Here is a 22,057-nt window from a genome sequence, read left to right as displayed (position 1 = left end):
AGGTCAAAACTGGGCCCCTGGAGGCCCAGACGGGGAGGGAGTGGCTGGAAGGATTTGCCCCCCACGACCCCCCCACCCCAGGCTCTCTTTCCTCTGGGTCCCCCAGTTGGGCAAGGTCTATGGCATCGAGTCCCACGTGCTGAGCCCGGGAGAAACCAAGGCTTTGTATCCGCTGATGAACGTGGAGGACCTCTACGGGACTCTGTACGTGCCGCACGACGGTACCATGGACCCCGCCGGCACCTGCACCAGCCTCGCCCGGGCCGCCACCGCCCGGGGGGCGCAGGTACGACCGTCTCCCGGCCCTGGATCCCCCACTCCGAGCCTGCCCCTCCTGCCTGGGAACACGAGTTCCCTCTGCGCTGAGACCATGGGCCAGCCGGGACCCGAGCCCCTGACCCGCTCCTGCCCAGGCCTGCTGGCTGCCTCTGGTCTGTCCATGATGTCTGCTCTCCCCGGAGGCCCCACCCTGCTGGAATATCGAAACTACCCCAAATCTCTCCTTGTTATTTTTTATCTTCATTTGTCTCAAGTCCACACGTAGTTGTAGGAAAAATTAGAAAAGACAAATAAGCAAGGAAGAAGACACGGAAACAGTTGAAGAAAGACGAAAAGAGAATCACCCTGAGGTACCCAGTGTTGACACTCTAGTTTTATTGCAAGTATTTTTCTCTGAAGAAGTGAACGAAGTGGAGCTGAACTGAATTTCATGTGGCTTTTTAACCACAAGCATCTGTCAGTCACTTGAGCTCTCCTTTTTCTCTTTAAAGTCCCTGTTTAGGGGGACAAGTTCTCCAAGTCCAGGAGCCTGGAGTTAGTTCCTGCCCTGTGGTCACCCCCATGTCCCCGAGGGGGCCACATGAAGCCTGCCTGAGCAGAAGCAGAGGTCCCGGGCCCCGACCGGGCTGGGGGCAGTGAGAGGGTGGGCGGTCAGCCCTCTGAGAGCTGACGTGGCTTGGAAAGCAGCTCCTCTCACTCCCAGGTCATCGAGAACTGCCCGGTGACCGGGATCCGTGTGCGGACAGATGATTTCGGGGTGCGGCGGGTCGCAGCTGTGGAGACAGAGTTCGGCTGCATCCAGACCCCCTGTGTGGTCAATTGTGCAGGTGGGAAGGCATTCCTTCTGCCTCCTGAGGGCCACCCTGACTGTTGCCTAAACCTGGCCTTGCTTGGGGTGGGGGGCAGGTGTGACCCGGAGGCGCCCTGTGCCCACCTGGCTGGCAGCCCCTGCCAGATGCCGACAGGACTGAGCTGTCTGCGCTCTGCTTGCAGGAGTGTGGGCGGGCGCCGTGGGCCGGATGGCCGGCGTCAAGGTCCCGCTGGTGGCCATGCACCACGCCTACGTCGTCACCGAGCGCATCGAGGGCATCCAGGTGAGTAGCTGGCCCCCAGCTCCGCATCAGGCTGCGGCAGCCCCCGGGCCTGGCTCTGGCCCCACACACGCAGGTCGCCACGCTGGGCATCAGTGGCCCATCTGTAAAATGGGTCTCCTCGTGACTGGACGCTCTGGGCAGCATGAGGATGAGAGGAAGTGGCACAGTGTAACCCGAGGCCCCCCCCCCGCCTTCGTGGCACGGCTCCTCACTGACGCCCAGCCTGTCGGGCTTGGCGTGGCCAGTCTGACGTTCGCCGTGTCCCGCGCCCCAGGCGTTCCCAGGAGCTCTTGAATGTTTGTGGGTCCCCAAATATGCTCTGGGCGCCAGTCTCAGAGGACACTGGGCCACAGCCCTGGGAATCTCCCAGGGAGCCCTGAGACCCTCTGCCGGGGGAGGCGGGTGAGGGGCAGGGAGAGCTGTGGGCCCCCTGCCCGCTCCCGCCTCCCTTTCCATCTCCCCTCTCCCACCCTGGGATCTGGGAGCTTCCTGTCGCTGACCACACTTCCTTCCCTCCACGCATCTCTCCCGTCTCCTCCCACCTCCATCTCGTCCCTGCTCTCTCCCCCCGCCCGTCTCTCCCTCCGTCCGCCCGTCATTCCTCCACTCACTTCTTCCTCTCTGTCCATCTTGCCTCCCTGCCTCTGTTCACCCCTCCTTCCATCCCTCCTTCCCTCTAGCCCTTCATCCATCCACCCATCCACCCATCCGCCAATGGACCTGTTCCTGCATCCATTCGCCTATCCATCCTTTCTCCCCTGTATCCATCTGTCCGCCACTCCCCCTACTCATTCCTCCATCATCCATCCATTTATTAACACGTGTAACCAATCCACCCTCCCCGCCACCCTCTCCGTCAAACATTGGCTGGATAAGCTGTGTGCTCCAGGCCCTGTTCTAGAAACTGGGGCTGTAACAGAGATAAGAACCTAGTTCTTGCCCAGGTGAGTTGGCAGCGGGAGGGTATGAACAAGTAAATATACTTAAATATACAAGTAAATATACTTAAATATATTTTAAAACGGGCTGACAAGCACTGGGGCTCCAGGGACCGACAGCCTGTGAACCAGGGCGGTGCCCTGGCAGAGACCACGTCCGAGGGGTCTCCTGAGACGTCTAATGGGGGGCAGAGGAGAGATGGGGGGAGGAGGGAAGGGTGCAGGGCCCGGCGGCTGAGGAGGAGCAGACGGTTGGAGGCGGGCCTGGGCACGCGGGTGTGGGTGAGAGACGGGGCTGACCTTGATTAGGGCCAGGTCCCAGCAGGGAGGGTCCCGGGAGCCTCGCCCCTGCGCTGGACGAGCCTGGCTTCCCTCGGGTCACCGGGCTGGCCGCTGGGTGGGCCCCGTGGTGAAGGGAGCGGGGAGCTGGGGCGGGACTGGAGCTCTACCCTCTCCCGCCCCCCTCTTCTGACACCAAGTTCCCTTACTCATGGATGGGCTTGATACGATCCAGCACATCCCTCCTGAGGGCTGTGGTGTGCATACACATGTGAGGCTTTGGGGAAAGAGGAGGTGTCGGTGGGATGAGCCCCCGGCCCTGGTTCAGAGGGAAATATCTCCAGTGGCCGCCAGGGGTCACCTTCTGACCGCTGTGGACTGTAAAAGTAACCGCAAAGTGAAAGTCGCTCAGTTGTGACCTGAGGCTTTGCGACCCCATGGACTATACAGTCTATGGAGTTCTCCAGGATACTAGAGTGGGTAGCCTTTCCCTTCTCCAGGGGATCTTCCCCAACCCAGGGATCGAACCCAGGTCTCCCGCATTGCAGGCAGATTCTTTACCAACTGAGCCACAAGGGAAGCTATGGACTGGGGACGGGTCTGGGGCAGAGGAGGGCCGTATCCTGGTGGGGAGGAGGAGGGTCACAGGGCATCCACGGAGCCCGGGACGGGGCCTCAGCCTCTCCGCGCCCCGATGCACGTGATGCCTGGCTTTTGAGGCAGCTTCTGGGAGAAGCAGGGCAGTGTGGACCCTCCCTGAAGTTTTAAGATCAGCACCACGCTGGGGCTATTCATGTTACTCGCAAACACTACCCTCTCCCAGAGACCTGTGTGCCTCTGGGAACCCCAGGCTCCACCCCAGGGAAGGGCCACCAGCCCCAGAAACTCTTAGACTCTTTGTAGGAGCAAAGAGGAGGTTTGGGGCTGGGGGCCAAGTTCCCCATGCTCCCCTCCACGTGGGGAGTCTGGGAGGCCAGCCTCTCCTGAGGTCACACCTGGACAGCCTGAATCTGGGAAAGGAACGGGCCCCTGACCCTGACCTCCCACGTGGTCTGACCCCTTGGTGAGTCAGAGAACAAGCTCGTTTAGGCCGAGGCAGCTCCTGTAATCGGGCTCTGGGGCTCATGCTGGGAGGTCCCTGACACTCGGGCCCGTTTGGGGATGGTCAGGAGGCTCCCTGACAGCCGACAGTCTTGCACTACGAGTGGCCGACTGCCCAGGTCTGGGCCTCATGGTGTTGGGGGCCTGGACGCCCCAGGCTGCTAGTGAGGGCTCAGGGATCAGCCCCCTGGACCACATGCCCTTCTTTCTACTTCCTGGGGGACCAGGGGGCTGTGCTGCCCCAGGGACCCCAGTTCTAAGAAGCTGTGCCATCGTGGGTCCTAGCTGAACGCTGTCCTCAGCTGCTCTGTGACTTCATCCAGGGACCTCTCTGGATCTGGCCTCTGCGTCCATCAAACATGGTGGCCTGGACGCTGCGTGATGGTCTGGCATCCCCACTGCCTTCCACCTACAGCTCTGTTGCGGCGGAGCCATGGGAAAAGGCCCAAGTTCAGGGTCTGTATTCCGACCCCTCCACTAGCCAGCCAGGCGAGCCGAGGTGCTGCCAGAGCCTCAGTTTCCTCTTCTGCAAAATGGGTTTAAAGCTGCTTAGGGCTGTGCTGAGGGAGAAACCAAGTGGTGGGCTGAAGGGCTGAGCACAGTGCCTGGCACATCGAGGTGAGGACCGCCATGACCGTGACAAAGGACACGGGACGGTCGTGAGATGGTCCAGCCAGCAGGGGCCTCAGAGAATTGGGAAGCCTGGAGCCACCAGGTGGGCTTCCTGGAGGAAGCAGCTAGCAGGATTTGAACGAGGCGAGGCCAGGAGCAGCGGATGGAAGGGGACGGGCTGGGATAGGAGGCAGTCACACCAGTGGCACTGGGGTCGCACCTGTAGTGTGGGCTTCCAGATGGAGGGGGCAACGAAGGTACCCCGTAGACTCCTTGGGCTGAGCTAAGCCCGTGCTGGGCTCTCTGTGGCCGCCAGGGCCTTGCAAGGCAGGGAAGGGGACGCTGATCCTGCGGGACAAATGCAGGGGCTGCCTGACCACCAGGTGTCCCCACTGTCCTGCTCTGCGGAGCTCCAGCATTTCGTGGGTTTTGTCTTTTGGGTAGTAGAGACACGGAGGTAATGGGATCACTGAACCTGAAGCGCTCGGTTACTGAGGACGCCCCGTGCGGCTCCTGACCGCGGTTCCTCCCTGCAGACGTCCGTCCTTGCTGCAGTGCTCAGAGGGGCCACGCGGCACGCAGGCCAGAGTAGGAGGCAGGGCCCCTGCCGGGTGGTCCCTTCTGGTTGCTGCGTGTCCTCAAAGATGGGGTGGAGGGGTCGCTTCTGAGGACCCCATCTCCAGGGTCGGGGGCGCTGGGACCCAGCTCCGTGCCCGGGACCCGCAGGGCACGTGAGTCTCTCCAGGGTCGGGGGCGCTGAGAGCCAGCTCCGTGCCCGGGACCTGCAGGGCACGTGAGTCTCTCCTCACTCCTGCTTGCTTTCTGAAATGATTTTACTTTCTGTTCATTCACTTATTGGTTAAATCAGTAGTCAGCATTTGCAATCTGATGGCAATGAAAACACTGTTAACTCGTGAGCAAGCAGTGTCCAGCGTTTTGTGTTTCCTGGAGTTACTATTAATAAGTGCATTTTCCCAGCTGTTCAGTTCCCAGCGTAGCTGTCGTTAATTCTTCCCTTCTATGTGGCTCAAGGGTAAAGAATCTGCCTGCAATGCAGGGGATGCAGGTTCGATCCTTGGGTCGGGAAGATCCCCTGGAGCAGGAAATAGCACCCCACTCCAGTACTCTTGCCTGGGAAATCCCAAGGACAGAGAAGCCTGGAGGGCTACAGTCCATGGGGATGCAAAGAGTTAGACATGACTGAGTAACTATGCATGCATCTACCTATCATCTATCTATTATCCATCCATCCATCTATTATTGATCATCTGTCTATTATTATTGCAGTCACCTGTACCTACCATGTAGCTGTCATTTATCCATCTGTCCAACGTTATCTCTGTCCCTACAGCCCCATCCTCATTATCAGTCCCCATTTCCCATGCCACCCTCAGCTCAGGTAATCACTAATCTGATTTCTATCTCTATGGATTTTCCTATTTTGGACTTTGAGTGAAATAGAATCACACAATTTGTGGCCTTTATGTCTGGCTTCTTTCACTCTGCATGACGTTGTCAAGGTTCATCCGTTTAGTACATGTATCAGAATTTCGTTTCTTTCTAGGGCTGAATAATACACGCTTGTAAACCACGATTTATTTATCCTTTCATCTCTTGATGAAAGGGTGTGCGTTGTTTTCACTTTTTGGTTACTGTGAATTACGCTGCTGTGAACACTCATGTACGAGATTTGTGTGGACATATGTTTTCCTTTCTCTAGGGTAGATACCTTGAAGTGGAATCGCTGAGTTAGAGGAACATTGCTAACTCCTTGTTTAGCTTTTTGACTGTCAGAGTGTTTGCCAAAGAAGCTGCACTGTTTTACATTCTCAGCCTCAGTGTGTCAGGGTTCTGACTTCTCCATATTGTCAGCAATATTTGTTACTGTCTAACTTCTTCTTTCTAGCCATCATCATGGGTGTAAAGTGGTATCTTGTAGTTTTGAGTTGCGTTCCTCTAATGACCAATGATGTCAAGCATCTTTTCATGAGCTTATTGGCCTTAGGTATGTCTTTTTTGGGGAAGCTACTATTAAGACATTTTGCTCATTTTTCATTGGATTGTCTTTTTTAAATAAAAAAATTTAAACTTTTTTGGCTGCATGGAATGTGGGCTCAAACCTGTTCCCCCTGCATTGGCGAAGTGGAGACGTAACTACTGGACCACCAGGGAAGTCCCTGGACTGTCTTTTTATTAAATTGTTTTTAATTTTTGCAGTACAAGTTTCACACTTCTTTCTTAAATTCACTGTTTTAAATTAATTTTTTTTGGAGTATCATTGCTTTGGGCTTCCCTGGCAGCTCAACCAGTCAAGAATCTGTCTGCAATGCAGGAGACCCAGGTTCAATCCCTGAGTCGGGACGATGCCCTGGAGAAGGACATGGCAAAGCGCTGCGGTGTTCTCACCTGGCGAGTCCCATGGAGAGAGGAGCCTGGTGGGCTGCAGTCCCGGGGTTGCACAGTCAGCCTTGGCTGAGTGGCTAACACATCGTTGCTTTTCACGTAGTGTTAGTCCGCGCTACACAGCAAAGCGAAGCAGCTATGTTGTTGTTCACTTGCTAAGTTGTATCTGACTCTTTGTGATCCCTTGAACTGACGCACACCAGGCTCCTCGGTCCTTCACTATCTCCCAGAGTTTGCTCAAATTCGTGTTCATTGAGTCAGTGATGCTATCTAACCATCTCATCCTCTGCCGTCCCCTTCTCCTGCCCTCAATCTTTCCCAGCCTCAGGGTCTTTTCCAGTGAGTTGAAAACTCACATCAGGTGGCCAAAGTATTGGAGTTTCAGCTTCAGCATCAGTCCTTCCAATGAACACCCAGGACTGATCTCCTTTAGGATGGACTGGTTGGTTCTCCTTGCAGTCCAAGGGACTCTGAAGTCTTCTCCAACACCACAGTTCAAAAGCATCAATTCTTCAGCACTCAGCTTTCCTTAGAGTCCAACTCTCACATCCTTACATGATTACCGGAAAAACCATAGCTTTGACTAAATCGACCTTTGTTGGCAAAGTAATGTCTCTGCTTTTTAATGTGCTGTCCAGGTTGGTCATAACTTTCCTTCCAAGGAGTAAGTGTCTTTTCATTTCAAGGCTGCAGTCACCATCTGCAGTGATTTTGGAGCCCCAAAAAATAAAGTCTGTCACTGTTTCCACTATTTCCCCCATCTATTTGCCATGAAGTAATGGGACCAAATGCCATGATCTTAGTTTTCTGAATGTTGAGTTTTAAGCCAACTTTTCCAGTCTCCTCTTTCACTTTCAAGAGGCTCTTTAGTTCTTCTTCACTTTCTGCCATACATGTGGTGTCATCTGCATATCTGAGGTTATTGATATTTCTCCTGGCAATCTTGATTCCAGCTTGTGCTTCATCCAGCCCAGCATTTCTCATGATGTACCCTTCATATAAATTAAATAAGCAGGGTGACAATATACAGCCTTGACGTACTCATTTCCTGATTTGGAACCAGTCTGTTGTTCCATGTCCAGTTCTAACTGTTGCTTCCTGACCTGCATAGAGGTTTCTCTGGTATTCCCATCTCTTTCAGAATTTTCCACAGTCTGTTGTGATCCACACAGTCAAAGGCTTTGGCATAGTCAATGAAGCAGATTTTTTTTCTGGAACTCTCTTGTTTTTTCAATGATCCAGTGGATGTTGGCAATTTGATCTCTGGTTCCTCTGTCTTTTCTAAATCCAACTTGGACATCTGAAAGTTCACATACTGTTGAAGCCTGGTTTGGAGAATTTTGAGCATTACTTTGCTAGCGTGTGAGATGAGTGCAATTGTGCGGTAGTTTGAGCACTCTTTGGCATTGCCTTTCTTTGGGATTGGAATGAAAACTGACCTTTCCCAGTCCTGTGGCCACTGCTGAGTTTTCCAAATTTGCTGGCATATTGAGTGCAGCACTTTCACAGCATCATCTTTCAGGATTTGAAATAGCTCAACTGGAATTCCATCACCTCCACCAGCTTTGTTCGTAGTGATGCTTTCTAAGGCCAACCTGACTTCACATTCCAGGATGTCTGGCTCTAGGTGAGTGATCACACCATCGTGATTATCTGGGTCATGAAGATCTTTTTTGTACAGTTCTTCCATGTATCCCTGCCACCTCTTCTTAATATCTTCTGCTTCTGTTGAGTCCATACCATTTCTGTCCTTTATTATGCCCATCTTTGCATGAAATCTTCCCTTGATATCTCTAATTTTCTTGAAGAGATCTCTAGTCTTTCCCCTTCTGTTGTTTTCCTCTATTTCTTTGCATTGATCACTGAGGAAGGCTTTCTCATCTCTTTGCTATTCTGTTTCTTTGATATTCTTTATCAGGAAGTTCTCTTCTGTTCCTAGATATTAAGTGTTTTTATGATGAAAGTGTTTTCACCTGTCAAATACTTTTTCTGCATCTATTGAAATAAATTAGTGCTTTTCATCCTTTATGGATAATGGTATGTTACACAGATTGATTTTCAGGTGTTAAACCAACTTTGCTTCCCTGAAATAAATCCCAATTGGCCATGGAATATAATCTGTTTGTACGTTGCTGGATTCAGTTTCCTAGTATTTTGTTAAGGATTGTTGCTGTCCAGTAGCTCAGTCGTGTCCGACTCTCTGCGACCACATGGACCTCAGCACGCCAGGCTTCCCTGTCCTTCACTCTCTCCCAGAGTTTGCTCAATCTCATGCCCATTGAATCGGTGATGCCATCCAACCATCTCATCCTCTGGATATTTGCATCTATATTCGTAACTGTCACAGTTTCCCCCCAAACGTCTCAGCAGATCTGTCAAACGGTAATATTTTCTGCATATTCAAAGAGCAGAGAGATCAGGTAACGTCTGCAAGCCGCACGCCCCTCCCCGAAGGGCTCTGCGTCCTGATCCTCTCCATCGGCCTCTGTGCCGCGGCCACCCTGGGGCCTGCCTCGCCCACCTTGTGTCTTTATCTGCTGCTCTCTGGGTCACTTACTGAGAAGGGTACTTGGGGAAATAAATGTTTCTGTGTACATGAATGCTCAAAAAAAATCTGTATTCTTTCTTACACTCGATTGATGAGGGACTCTGACTTTAAAGTCGTCTTCAGAATTTGCTGGACTCTGCCCCAGGTCTTCCAGCCTCCAGGGCTGCTGTTTCTTTATTTAGGACCTGCTCACTTATGTCCCGATGGTCCATTCCAACACGGCCTCCATGCAGGCCTGGTCCAGTCCCGGGGCTGGGTGGGCGCTCGTGGGCCCTTTAGGACTGAGATTCACAATTTTCAGTCTGAGAAGCCATGTTGGCTTTTTGCCTTGACTTTCCTTGACTCCATTCTCTCTGTTTTCTCTTCCCGGAGCCCCTGGAAGGTAGATGTCAGACCTTCAGGACTGACTTTCTAATTTCCTTACTTTGTTCCCTTTCCTAATTTCCACACCTGCATGTGTCTAACCTAATACCTGGAAGATGTTCTTGGCCTTATCCAGTCCTTCTGTCAAACGCCCTTCTCTTTGGTGAGGGACCTCGGTGTCAGTGTCTCCAAAAGAATCTCCAATCTGTTGTCAAGGGGGGACGGCAGCCCACTCCTCAGCTCCCTGGAGCCTGGGGCCTCTGGGACCCTTTTCACCAGAGACACGCCCGGGCGCCTGTGGGGCGGGGCTTGGGCCTGGAGGGCACGGCGTCTGGACGGAGGGCATCCGGGTCCAACGGCTTTGAGGAGACCCTCATCCAACCTTCTGTTCACAAACACACACACGCTCTCTCACACTCACACACATGTGCATACTCGTGCACAAGCCCGCATGCACACACAAATGTGCACATGCCCACATGCCCACACATGCATACACACACTCACACACACGTGCATACTCGTGCGCGTGCCCACATGCACACACATGCATACACACACACGTGCATACTCCTGCGCATGCCCACATGCATGCACAAACATGCGCGTGCCCACATGCCCACACATGCATACACACACTCACACACACGTGCATACTCGTGCGCGTGCCCACATGCACACACATGCATACACACACACGTGCATACTCCTGCGCATGCCCACATGCATGCACAAACATGCACGTGCCCACATGCCCACACATGCATACACACACACTCACACACACGTGCATACTTGTGCACACGCCCACATGCACACACAAACGTGCGCATGCCCACATGCCCACAGATGCATACACACACACGTGCATACTCCTGCGCACGCCCACATGCATGCACAAACGTGCGCGTGCCCACATGCACACACATGCATACACACACACGTGCATACTCCTGCGCATGCCCCCATGCATGCACAAACATGCGCGTGCCCACATGCCCACACATGCATACACACACACTCACACACACGTGCATACTCGTGCACACGCCCACATGCATGCACAAACGTGTGCATGCCCACATGCCCACACATGCACACACACACACTCACACATACACACTCACACACATGTGCATACTCCTGCGCACGCCCACATGCATGCACAAACGTGTGCGTGCCCACATGCACACACATGCACACACACACACTCACACACACACGTGCATACTCCTGCGCACGCCCACATGTGCAGACTTACACATGTGCTTGGCCCCCGCGGGCAGGCTGGGCCTCTGCAGACTGGGGGCACTCGGGACAGAGGCTGGCAGACCTTCCCCGGCCCCCAGCCCAGCTGAGGCACGCCCCCCCCACCCACTCTGCGCCCTCCAGGCTGGTGGAGCTCTCTCTGCTGCTCTCTGTGGTTACACCTTTGCACTCCCCCTCCCTCCCCACGTCTTTGCTGCCGTCTTACGGGGTGTGAGCGGGGCGGTCTGTCCGCTGTGTAACCGAGGCCCCAGGTCCACCGTGTCCTCAGGGTCCTACAATGAGGAGGAAGCACCGTGGGCCCCGCGGGGTCTGTGACCCCTGGTGGAGGTGCTGGGCCCACCGGCCCACCCGCCGACCCCGAGGCCTCTGTGCTCTGCCCTCCAGAACATGCCCAATGTCCGCGACCACGACGCCTCTGTCTACCTCCGCCTGCAGGGGGACGCCTTGTCTGTGGGCGGCTACGAGACCAACCCCATCTTCTGGGAGGAGGTGAGACACCAGGGCTCGAGGGCGGGGCGTGGGGCTGTGTCTCAGAGAGGAGACGCCCTCTTCCGGAGACCCCCGTCCTGGAGCTCTGCCCCCACCTGAGAAGTGGCAGGTCCCCGGTCCCATGAGGTCGAACCCATATTTCTCCAGCCCTTAAGAACCTGGCATGCAGACAGATACAGACGTGGGGCAGGCGGAGGGCTGGCCTCAAAGCAGCAGAAGTCAGAGGGTGCAGACTATACAGTGGGGACTCCAGCAGATGATGAAGGCGTGTAAGCCCTCCGCCCGTCAGCAAGCCATCCCACACCCTCCCCTGTCTGCCGTAGCTGTGGCTGTGTCTCCCTCAGGCCGGGGCTGCTCTCCGGGCAGCTTCTGGGGTTCATCCAGACCCAGCACCCTCCTCCGCACCCTCAGTCACCTCAGCCACGTGTGGGCCAGCCCAGCTCCCTCATTCATGTGTTTAGCCTTCAAATTGAACAATAAAATGACTCCTTTCGGCCAGATACTGTTTTACTTTGGGGAGATAAAAGTGCCCATGCCCAGCGGCCTGTACTCTGGTGGGGAGACCCACAATAAACAAACAAAGCCATCACACAGTTTGAGATGGTGACCTGAACCTGAGTGAAGTTAGCAGGCTGAGGGTGAGCCTAGCAAGACTGACGTGGAAGGGTGTCCTTCAGACTGCGGTCAGGCAGGGCTGGACATCTGAGCGGACCCTGCAGAGGGTGGGTGGGGAGCAGCTCGCCCGTGCAGGGGAGGGCCCTGCAGTCAGACCAAGCTTGCTGTCCTCCAAGAACCGAAGGAAGGTCAGCGTGGCTGTGGGTCCATGGTGGACGTGGGCGGGGCCCGCTCATGTAGGGTTTTAAGAGACACAGAGTCACAGAGGGTCTTGGGGGGCTCAAGAGCAGGAAAGGGCCTGATCTGACGTGGGCGAATGGGGTGGAGGAGGGCAGCAAGCAGGAGGCCATTGCAACAGTCCCAGGCGGAGCAGGTGGGCCTGGGCCCGGGCGGGAAGGGGGAGCGGACAGGCCCTCTGGGGGGGTGGGGGGAGGGAGACAAACAGGGACCACTCAGACCATCAGCACCTGATGGAGACGCTGGCCAGGCCCTGCCCGGCTCCTCACTCCAGGGGGCAGCTGGCACAGCGCGGGTTCCCGCCATGTCCCCAGGTATCGGACAAGTTTGCCTTCGGCCTCTTCGACCTGGACTGGGATGTGTTCACCCAGCACATTGAAGGCGCCATCAACCGGGTCCCTGTGCTGGAGAAAACCGGGATTAAGTCCACGGTCTGCGGCCCCGGTGAGTGGGGGGCCCAGAGCTGGCGGCGGTGGGAGCTGGCTGCCCGCAGAGGCGTGGCCGGCCCGTGCGCACTCCGTCCTGGGCGGGCGGTGCTGTATGTCCTCCTCCCTGCAGGTGACAGACGTAAGCTCGTGGGGGGCAGTCGTCTGCCCCGGGCCCCCAGCCAGGCCTCCTCCCGCCCACCTCACGTGAGCCCCGCTGGGGGCCCGCTGGGGCCCAGTCCCCACTTGAACTCGGCGCTTCAGCTGTAAGACGGGGTGAGCCCCTCCCAGCGCCCAGGGAAGCTGAGCCAGGGGAGCAAGGGCCACGCTGGTTCCCGATGCTGTTCACTCAGGGCTGTGGGCCTCCCGGGTCGGCCTCGCCCCTCTGCCCTCTGCCCTCCGGCCACACTCCCTCAGCGTGGAAAGGCCCCACCTGGGGCCTCCCCTCAGGTCCCCAGGATTGCTGGGCTGCAGGACGCGTGACCCAGACGGCTCAGCTTCTGAGTGCCCGTCCTGGGTACGCAGGGCGCAGTCCCCACCCTGCCCGCCGGCCGGCCGGGTCAGGCACCAGGCTGGGGCAGACTGGGGCTCTTGGTGCTGGCATGTTTGGCCAGTCGTTTGCTGTGGTAGGGCCTGCCGCAGATGTTCAAAGTGTTGTGTCGGGGTCACTCAGAGCTCGGCGGGGAGAGGGGCCCGCTCCGTGACCGGGCCTGGGGCAGGGTCGTCCTGGGCTACGTGTGGCACGGGTCAGGGCTTGCGGGGGCCCCAAGACATCACTGGCGCCTCATCTGGGCCAGAGGCAGGCTCTTGCCGCTGGCAGGGCAGACCCAGGGCGGCGGGGAAGGCGCTCTGACAGGAGGTACAGGGCTGGTAGGCACAGGGTGGGCCACCCAGAGTGCGCCGTTGGGGGGGCTGTGGGGCCAGGGTTCTAGGAGGGGGAGCAGGCCTGCAGGTGCAGACATGGCGCCCCATCCTGGCTCCAGCAGAATCACAGGAGTGTCCCCGCCTTCCTGCAGAGGGGCCCCTTCAATCCTCAACAAAGGCAAGAAGTGGGGAGCGTGTGCCTACCTAGCCATGGAGAGAGGGTCAGAGGACAGCTGCCCAGAGAGGGAACACTGTGTCTGAAGCTCTGCGTTCCTTGAGCCTCGGTGTCCTCGTCTGTGAAATGGGTGACAGACGGAGTGAGGAGGGGAAGTCACATGTAAGAGGCAGGGCGAGGCCAGGCCAGCAAAGGACGCTGCAGGCTGGCGGGCAATGTTGTCCCTGCAGGCCGAGCAGGGGGTGAGGGGTGGGCCAGGCCAGGGGAGGGGAGGGGTCTCGACACTCAGCCTGTGGCCTGCCGGGCGCCCGGCCCTCGTGGTCTCAGCTGGGGTCCAGACAGCCGCCAGCCCTGGCTGCTTCAGTCTTTTAGGCTCATGAAGGAGCAAAGGTGAGCGGGCAGCTTTCCTGGAAGAGGTAGCTGGGGTCCCCCCGGCCAGCCCAGGGGGGTTCGGGGAGCAGGGTTCGGGGCTCAGGCCGAGGACTCACTGCCCTGGGGCTTCCCGGGCCTAGTGGGGCAGGCAGGGAGAAAGCCAAGGCGAAAGCGAAGTTGCTCAGTCGTGTCCGACTCTTTGTGACCCCATGGACTGTAGCCTATGAGGTTCCTCCATCCATGGAATTTTCCAGGCAAGAGTGCTGCCAGGCCGGAGGCAATCCCAGGGAGCGTCCTGGCTGTAATGGGACCGCGGGTCATTGCCCCGAGAAGCCCCACTGGAGGGATGTGTCTGTCAGGACCCCTGGAGGCTGGTTTTCCGGCCTGAGGAAGGTTCTCTGGGGACACGGGCCCTTCTGCTAGCCGGTCAACAGCCCTCGGCCTCTGGGACAGAACAGGGAAGTCCCAGGACCCTTGACTTCGGGAATCTGGGGGCCAGAAGATCTCTGGTTCCAAGGTCGGGAGGTCAGAGGCAAGTTTGGGGGCCCCTGTCCCGGGCATCCGGCATCCTCTTGAGTCATTTGTTAAACATCCAGGTGACCCTTGACCCCCAAACTTCCCTCCTGCTAGCCTTCTGTGAAGACTGTTCAGAACACTCTGGAAACATTTCCAGCACTCCCGGAATGCTCACCGGGTCACCCCCAAACACAGCCATCTCAGGAGCCGCCCCGGCCTCACCCGACGCCCTCCTGGCCTCCCCTGGTTGCCCTTGCAGCCCGATTGCACACAAGCCCCCTCACAGGACCCAGGCCCCCCGACGCCCCCACTGGAGGCCCGCCAGGGTCACTGTGGCCTCCAAGGCCCTCACCGGGGGCCCTGCCCTTCCGTCCGCTTGCCTCCTCCACCCTGCCCTGAGGCCGTTTGGAAGTCTTTCCAGGTCTCCAGGGCTGGCGGCCTCCTCCAGCTCAGATGCTGAGGGGTGGAGACCAGGCTCGGCCGGTCACCGGCAGGGAGCAGGACAGCACTTGTGACCAGCACACACGGAGCTTAGGACTCCGGCTGGGAGCCCGGGGCCCTGACCGGCCAGGCAGCGTCCTCCTCTCTGACCCGGGGTTCTGATGGCGCCGGCATGGTGGTTAGGAGCGGCCCGCCCTCCGGTCACTCCAGACCCCTTATCCTGCAGCATTTTTTCCTCCAGACACCTCTTTTTTGCTTACTCATGCTCTGGCTCTCTGTCCATCTCTCTCTCCTGGCGGCTCCCCGAGGGATGGGGCTTGTCCAGTCACCTCCCACGGCAGAGTTCTGCGCACAGACAGGTGGGCTGCAAATATTTGTGACCGAGCAACTCACAGTCCTGTGAAGTCCGCGGTCATCGAGACCATGATCCCCATGTTACAGATAAGGGGTCCAAGGCTCCCCTGGGCCAAGGTCACACGGCCGGGAATCAGTAAAGCAGGATTTGAACCCAGGACTGTGGCTGCCAAGTGCAGCTCTTTATAATCACACCAGAGTGGGTAGCAGCAAGAATACGGCAGTGGGTAGCGATTCCCTTCTCCAGGGGATCTTCCCGACCCAGAGATTGAACCTGGGCCTCCCACATTGCAGGTGGATTCTTTACCGTCTCAGCCACCAGGGAAGCCCTTTTAAAGCATGCTCCAGCGTCCCTCTCCACCAGTCCTAACCTCTGTCCCCAGCACGCTGGCGGCAGACAGAAGCCAGAGGCTTGGTCCCCTCTCCCAAAGAACTTACCACGCTTCATTCACTGAGTGAGCATGTATCAAGCACTGACTGTTTGCTGGACCCTGTGCCTTGCGATCCGGCAGTGAGCAAAGCCCTGCCCTCGAGTTGCCCGTAGTCCAGCCGGCCGGAACGCCCTGCCGTGACACAGCGGGGAGATGGCACAGTGACGGGAAGCCACGTGCTGTGCCGGGGGCTCGGGGAGAGGCCCCCCACCAGCAGGAAGTCACAAGACACACCAGGGCCCCACGAGGCAGAGCCCCGTTCAGGTCATCAGGGGGGAGGACCCCAGCGGAATGTGGCGGGGACCGCCATCAGGGAGGAAGCCGCCCCGAGCTGCGTCTTGAGGATGGGGAGGGTCTGGATGGACTGTCCTCCCCCGCCTCAGTCGCTGCCCTCTTGGGAGACCCCACCCAGGAGCATGTGGCCGGGAGGGACCCTCAGGCTCCCCGCCCCCTTTCAGAGTCATTCACCCCAGACCACAAGCCCCTGATGGGGGAGGCGCCCGAGCTCCGCGGGTTCTTCCTGGGCTGCGGCTTCAACAGTGCAGGTGAGTGCGGGCAGTGGGGCCTCCCCGACTCCTGCCGTCTCAGGAGGGAGGGGCCCAGCTGGGCTCTCCTCCAGTTCTCAGAGCCGCCCCTTCCTGGGGTGGGGGTGGGCCTAGGAGCGCTGTGGCTGGGACAGGGGTGGAGAGGGGACAGGCCTGCCAGGGGGAGGCACGTGGCACCCCAGGGGTGAGATCCAGGGCGTAGGGGCTGATGCTGCCCACAGAGGTGGGAGGGGCACGGAGGCGGGGTGCAGGGCCCTGGGGGCGGATTTCAGACCCGCGGCTCTCTGCTCCTGCCAGGGATGATGCTGGGCGGTGGCTGTGGGCAGCAGCTGGCCTCCTGGATCGTCCACGGGCGCCCCGAGAAGGACATGCACAGCTATGACATCAGGCAAGTGCCCACTGGGGCCCGTGGGCTGGCGGTGGCTGCCCTGGAATGGGGCAGCAGTGGTGATGGTTCAGTCACTAAGTTGTGTCCAACTCTTGAGACCCATGGGCTGTAGCCCTCCAGGCTCCTCTGTCCATGGGATTCTCCAGGCAAGAATACTGGAGCGGGTTGCCATTTCCTTCTCCAGGGGATCTTCCCGACCCAGGGGTTGAACCTGGGTCTCCTGCATTGCAGGCAGATTCTTTACCAACTGAGCTATAAGGGAAGCTTCTAGGATGGGGTGGGGTGGGGTAAATATCCCGGGCTCTTTAGAAAGGAGCCTTCCCTGAAATCCAGAGGACTTCCTGGAAGAGGTGGCAGTAAGCAAAGAATGAAGAAGCCAGGTGGGGGGAGGGGGCGGTGCTGCAGGGTGCCTGGGTTTGGCAAATCCACCGTCATCTACAGTTTCCAGGACCTCTCGTCCCAGTGTCCTGCCTGACCCACCCGACGGCTCTGGGGTCAGCAGTGGGAACTTTGCAGATGGGGAGACTGAGGCCGGGGGAGCAGGCTGCCCGGGGATGGGGCCGAGCTGGGGTGGCCACTGCTGGGACGCGAGCACGTCTGGAAGGCAGGCAGCCCTGAGTGAGACGTCCGCCGCACGCTTCGCTCACAGGGCGACTAGAATAAATCGGACACCGTGCCAGCCCGTCCCTCTGTAGCCGGGGAATGAGCTGCTTGCTGTAGATGTCACTGGGAACAGAGAGCGTGTCTGAGTAGGTAGAATGCTCAGCATCAGGTCTGCGCGTGAAACACTAGAGAAAGCGGAGCTGAGGGCAGTGCGGGTGCGGGGGCTGCTATCGGAGCTGGGCAGTGTCCTCTGTGAGCGGGAGCAGTGACGGGCTTCCGGTCCCCAGGTGGCAGTTCCGCGGCCCAAGCACCGCAGGTGGCAGAGGAGACAGCGGGTTGGAGAGGCCTCTGTGGGGGTCCAGCCTGTGGCGCTGTGACGGCTCCGGGCAGACGGGCTCTCTGGAGAGACCCCAGCTGCCTGGCAGGGCTGGAGGTGGGGGGGGGCGGTGGAGATCGCACTGGTTCAGCTCGGCACGCCCCCACTCCTCTGATAACCTCGCCCTGTCCTGGCCTGATGGGGACTTTGCGTCCACAGGGGTTGTCTGACCCCCCGCAGACAGGGAGGCATACCCTGAGATCCCCTCCCTGCGACCACCCCTCCCGTGGTGCCTGGCACAGCACGGTCTGCTGCCTCGGAGACAGTCTGGGGCTGTGCCCACGTGCTCTCCCAAGAGAGGAATGTTCCAGAGATGAAAGCTGCCCAGAGCCTCAGGGATGGGCCAGCCCCAGCCCCTCCCGCTACAAATGGCAGAGCAGAGGAGCCCTCATGGGAGGCAGCTCGCCTGAAGTCACCACAGCAGCCCAGCTCCAGGCCTGCAGGCTGTCTGCCGTCTCCCCTCCCTCAGAGTTAGGGCCTCCGCCCTGGGATCCGATGGACCAGGGTGCAGCCTGGGCCTTGCTGATGGCCTCCTGCCTCCAGGGCTGGCGGATGCCCCCCACCCCCAGGGGCTCTGGGCCTCCCTCCCTCCCTGCCTTCTCTCACAAGCGAGACATCAGTGGGAGCGTCTTGGGGGCCCCTTCGTGGGTGCGTGCAGAGCTGCTGCCTCTGCCCCAGCCAGCTGGGGCCTCGGGGCACAGATTGGAGAGCAGAGGGCCCCAGGAGGGAGACCCCCGAGCGCTGTGACCTCGGGGGCTGTGGGCTGGGGGCTGTGGTCTGGTCCGCCAGCTCTTCTGGCCCCAGCAGTGGATCCCAGGAGACGACCAGCTGAAGACATCAGACCCAAGTGGTCCTCGAGGTGGGACTTGGTGCCCACCCCGCACCACGCCCCGTCCCCACGCATATACGGGATGGCCGCCACCCCCAGGCCAGCCGCCAGCATGGCACTCGGGGCCTCTCAGCACTAATGAGCGGTTCTGCCTCCCCGGCCCGAGCCGGGGTGGAGATGGGCCCCGAAGAAGGCGGGGCGGGGAAAAGAGGGCCCTGCGTGGGGAGCAGGGGGCCGCACTCACCCCCATGCTCAGACATGCAGGGGGTCGGAGCCGAGCCCCGGCCTGCGTCACCTCCTCCTGTTACACGCGGAGGGCAGGCTTGGGCACGGAGGTCATGACAGGGGATCACCCGTGGGGGAGGCTCCTGGGGCGGGACCCCACCTGGTGGCCTTACAGGGGGGCCTGTGGCACCCCCTCTGGAACCCAGACAGGTTCTCAGCCACCCCAGCCCCCCCAACCCCCCCCCCCCCAGTTAGCTGTGCGGCCCTCAGCCAATTCCCTTCTCTGACCTGGGTCTCCCCACCCGTGAGATGGGGACAAGGGTCCCCTCTCCTAGCGGAGGTGTTTGACGTTCACGGTATGGATGTGTCCACCCGGCGCCTGACCTAGGCGAGGCCCAGAGCATGGGCCATTGGTTTTAGGAAAGTCGCTGGGGTCCTGGCAACCAGGAAAGGAGAGGTCACGCCTTATAAAGTCAGGAGGGCAGCTGGGCGCAGGCCCCCGGCTGCAGGTTCCTCTGCCCGCCCGTGTGCAGGTGGAGAATGGCAGCCTGGTCTCTGCAGGCCCCGGGGAGTGGCCCTCATCCTGCTGACCCCTGCTGGTGCTCTGGCTGAGCCGAGTGCCCGCTCCTGACACCCACGGGTGTGCACAGGTGTGAGCAGAGGGCCGGTGGGGGCTGGTCCATGTGGGCAGGACCTGTCTGTTCGGGGGCCACCCAGCCCTGCCCTGGGCCGGTGCCCCTCGGTCCTGGCTACACCTGGGCCCCCTCCCCAGACCCCCATCCACGAGCCGCCTTCGTGCTGAAACTCCTGGCTCGGCGCAGGCGGGTCTCCTGTCCCATGCAAGGAGTCAAACCAGGAGCCCCGCACTCAAGGCCGCTCTGAGGACCAGCCCCGGGTTCTCGCAGCCGGCTCCCAGCCCTGGGCCGGCCCTGGAGGAGAGCCCCTTACGCGGCAGCAGCCACTGTGAATAGAGTCAGCGTCAGAACCCTCACGAGTGTGGTCCCGCTGCCCCGCCCAGATCGGGGAACCGCGCAGAATAGAATCTGTGAACCGAGGGCCAGGCAGACGCCACGAGGCCCGGGCGGGCTCCCTGAGGACTGCAGCGTGGTGGGCACGCAGCCAGGGGGCAGGGCCCTGGGGGACAAGCGAGATGCCCACAGGCGGGGGGATGGTGGGGGCTGGAGGGTGCTGCGCTGGGCGCCTGAGAGCTGGGCTGAGCCCGGGGAGGGCGGCAGGGCCCAGAGGCTGTGCTCAGTCTGGCTCGGGCGGCCCCATGGTCCAAGGGCGCCAGGCAGAAGGGCCGTCGGGCGGCCCGGCCATCGCGCCCGTGAGCAGGCTGGGGGAGGTGCCTGAGCCCTGGGGAGGCGCCTCTGAGCTTGGTGGGAAAGGGTGAAGGCCCGGAAGGTGGAGCTGGACACCCCGGGGGTGACGCGGCTGCACCTGGTGTCCCCCCAGCAGCCAAGGGACAAACCTGCGGGGATCCTGGTCACAGTGTCTCTGGGTGCAGGGTCCGCAGCCACAGCTAGGGTTTCCAGATGAGCCTCTGTGCCTCTTGGGGGAGTCTCACCTTCACCGCTTTTTTCTGCCGAGGGGGCCCTGCGGAGTAAGGGGCCCTCTGTCACACCTGCTGACCCCAGACTCTGAAGACCCCAATGTTAACTTCCACTAGAAGGTCCGGGCTTCTGGGCCGCTCCCCAGGAGGGCGAGGGGCGTGGCTCACCCCCAGCGCGGCCCCAGCCTGAGGCCCTGCGCCCACGGCGTCTGGTCCCTGTGCCTGATGGCTGTGGGGGCTGCAGACGAGGAGGCTGAGCTCCCCAAGGCTTGGGGGTGCACGAAGCCCCTCGGGGGAGGACTCTGGGAGAGTCTGAGGGCCCCCCAGGTGGTGATGCGCCCCTCTCTGTCCACAACAGGCGCTTCCACCGCTCGCTCACGGACCACAGCCGGTGGATCCGCGAGCGCAGCCACGAGGCCTATGCCAAGAACTACTCCGTCGTCTTCCCCCACGATGAGCCTCTGGCCGGACGCAACATGCGGACAGACCCCCTGCATGAGGTACCCCAGCCCCACACGCCTGCTCTGGGCTGGCTGCGGCACTCTCGGGGGGTCCTGGGTGTGGGGCGACAGCGTGCGTGCGGCACCCCGGCTGCAGGGCACATGAGGTTCGCTGGTTCGCTCCCGGCATCTGCGGGTAAGACACACTTGGAGCCGCATAGCAGGCGGGGGAGCTGCAGGGGCAGGTGTGTGCAGTCACCGGTCAGGAGGTCGAGCCAGGCAGCAGCCTGCCTGGGCCGTCGTTCCTCCTGACAAACTTCTACTCATATGATGAAACCCGTCTTCGGGTGCCCTTTCCTGCGACCTGCCCCTCGGCACTCTGCCAGGCCCCCAGCAACCCAGGCTCCGTGCCCCGTTCCTCTCACCCCCGTTCCATCTCCATTCCCTGCTTCCTTGCCCTCGTCTTGGGCTGCATGCTTTGCTTACCAGTCTGCAAGGACCCAGCCAGAGGGGACTGGGCCTGTCTCTGGGTGCAGAGCCTGACTCTGGATAGATGCTCAGGGAATGCCCGACCCCTGGACGGGTGGAGCAGGAGGCAGGCAGCAGGCTCAGCAAGCAGGTCACATTTACAGAAGACGGAGCCTCTTTCCTCTGAGACTAGTCCCTGGACCCTGGAGGCAGCTGGCATCCACGCACACTCCCCGCTACCCCACAGGACAGAGACACAGGTTCCTGGGCTGCCCCGCTCTCCGGCCTGGCCTGGAGGGCCCGGGGGGAATCTTTGGACCCCTGTGGGTTCAGGTTCCCCCTGCCTACCACCGGACTTTCATCACCCACACTGTCCACATGGCCCAGGTGCTTCCCAAGGGTACAGGGTTGCTTCACAGCCCCGGGGTGGAAGGAGCCGGGTGCAGACAAGTTGCCCAGGCATGTGCAGTTGTGCCCGGAGGGGACTTGGCGGGCTCACAGCCGTGCCCCCAGGGAGGTATCTGCATTCACGCACGCCTCCGCTTCCTCCCCAGCAGCCCCCTCGTGACTCCTCCTAGCCGCTGACGGCTGACGTGTGTCGCTGGGGAGGCGACTTGGCTCGGGCAGAGGCGTCCCCATTCTCACTGGAGGGGAGCAGGTTTTGTGTCCTTAGTTCCCAGCCCCTGGGACGCCCAGGGAGACGTATCCGGGTGTCACCAGCGGACATGTGACCGCGTGCGCCCTCCCCCGTGAGGCTGGTGGCCCACAGGGAGGGGGAGACACAGGCCATCTGGGCCTCAGTGCCCGTTGGTCCTGGCTGGCACTT

The 22,057-nt window shown here is 59.8% G+C and overlaps 1 protein-coding gene and 1 long non-coding RNA gene across 7 annotated transcripts in view; one reads left to right on the top strand and one right to left on the bottom strand.

Moving 5' to 3' along the window:
* Nucleotides 1-22,057, top strand: part of SARDH (sarcosine dehydrogenase) — a 61,433-nt gene that overhangs the window by 4,841 nt on the left and 34,535 nt on the right. For all 6 annotated transcript variants that reach the window (XM_070455841.1, XM_070455829.1, XM_070455852.1 and 3 more), the window contains 8 exons: nucleotides 107-286; nucleotides 983-1,106; nucleotides 1,273-1,373; nucleotides 11,271-11,375; nucleotides 12,542-12,671; nucleotides 16,264-16,350; nucleotides 16,648-16,738; nucleotides 20,682-20,823. In XM_070455841.1, the coding sequence (XP_070311942.1) occupies nucleotides 107-286; nucleotides 983-1,106; nucleotides 1,273-1,373; nucleotides 11,271-11,375; nucleotides 12,542-12,671; nucleotides 16,264-16,350; nucleotides 16,648-16,738; nucleotides 20,682-20,823 (960 nt within the window). The remainder of the gene's footprint in view (nucleotides 1-106; nucleotides 287-982; nucleotides 1,107-1,272; nucleotides 1,374-11,270; nucleotides 11,376-12,541; nucleotides 12,672-16,263; nucleotides 16,351-16,647; nucleotides 16,739-20,681; nucleotides 20,824-22,057) is intronic.
* LOC139031253 (uncharacterized) lies at nucleotides 13,721-21,792 on the bottom strand. The gene is made up of 5 exons (XR_011483724.1): nucleotides 21,250-21,792; nucleotides 20,243-20,367; nucleotides 15,813-15,937; nucleotides 15,281-15,365; nucleotides 13,721-13,810 (listed from the first exon to the last, which is right to left on the bottom strand). It is a non-coding gene; the product is annotated as an uncharacterized lncRNA (long non-coding RNA).

This window comes from Odocoileus virginianus, chromosome 2 (genome assembly GCF_023699985.2).
Source record: "Odocoileus virginianus isolate 20LAN1187 ecotype Illinois chromosome 2, Ovbor_1.2, whole genome shotgun sequence".
NCBI classification, from domain to species: Eukaryota; Metazoa; Chordata; class Mammalia; order Artiodactyla; family Cervidae; genus Odocoileus; species Odocoileus virginianus.
Note: the sequence above shows the minus strand (reverse complement) of the source record. Positions and strands in the feature narration are given on the sequence as shown.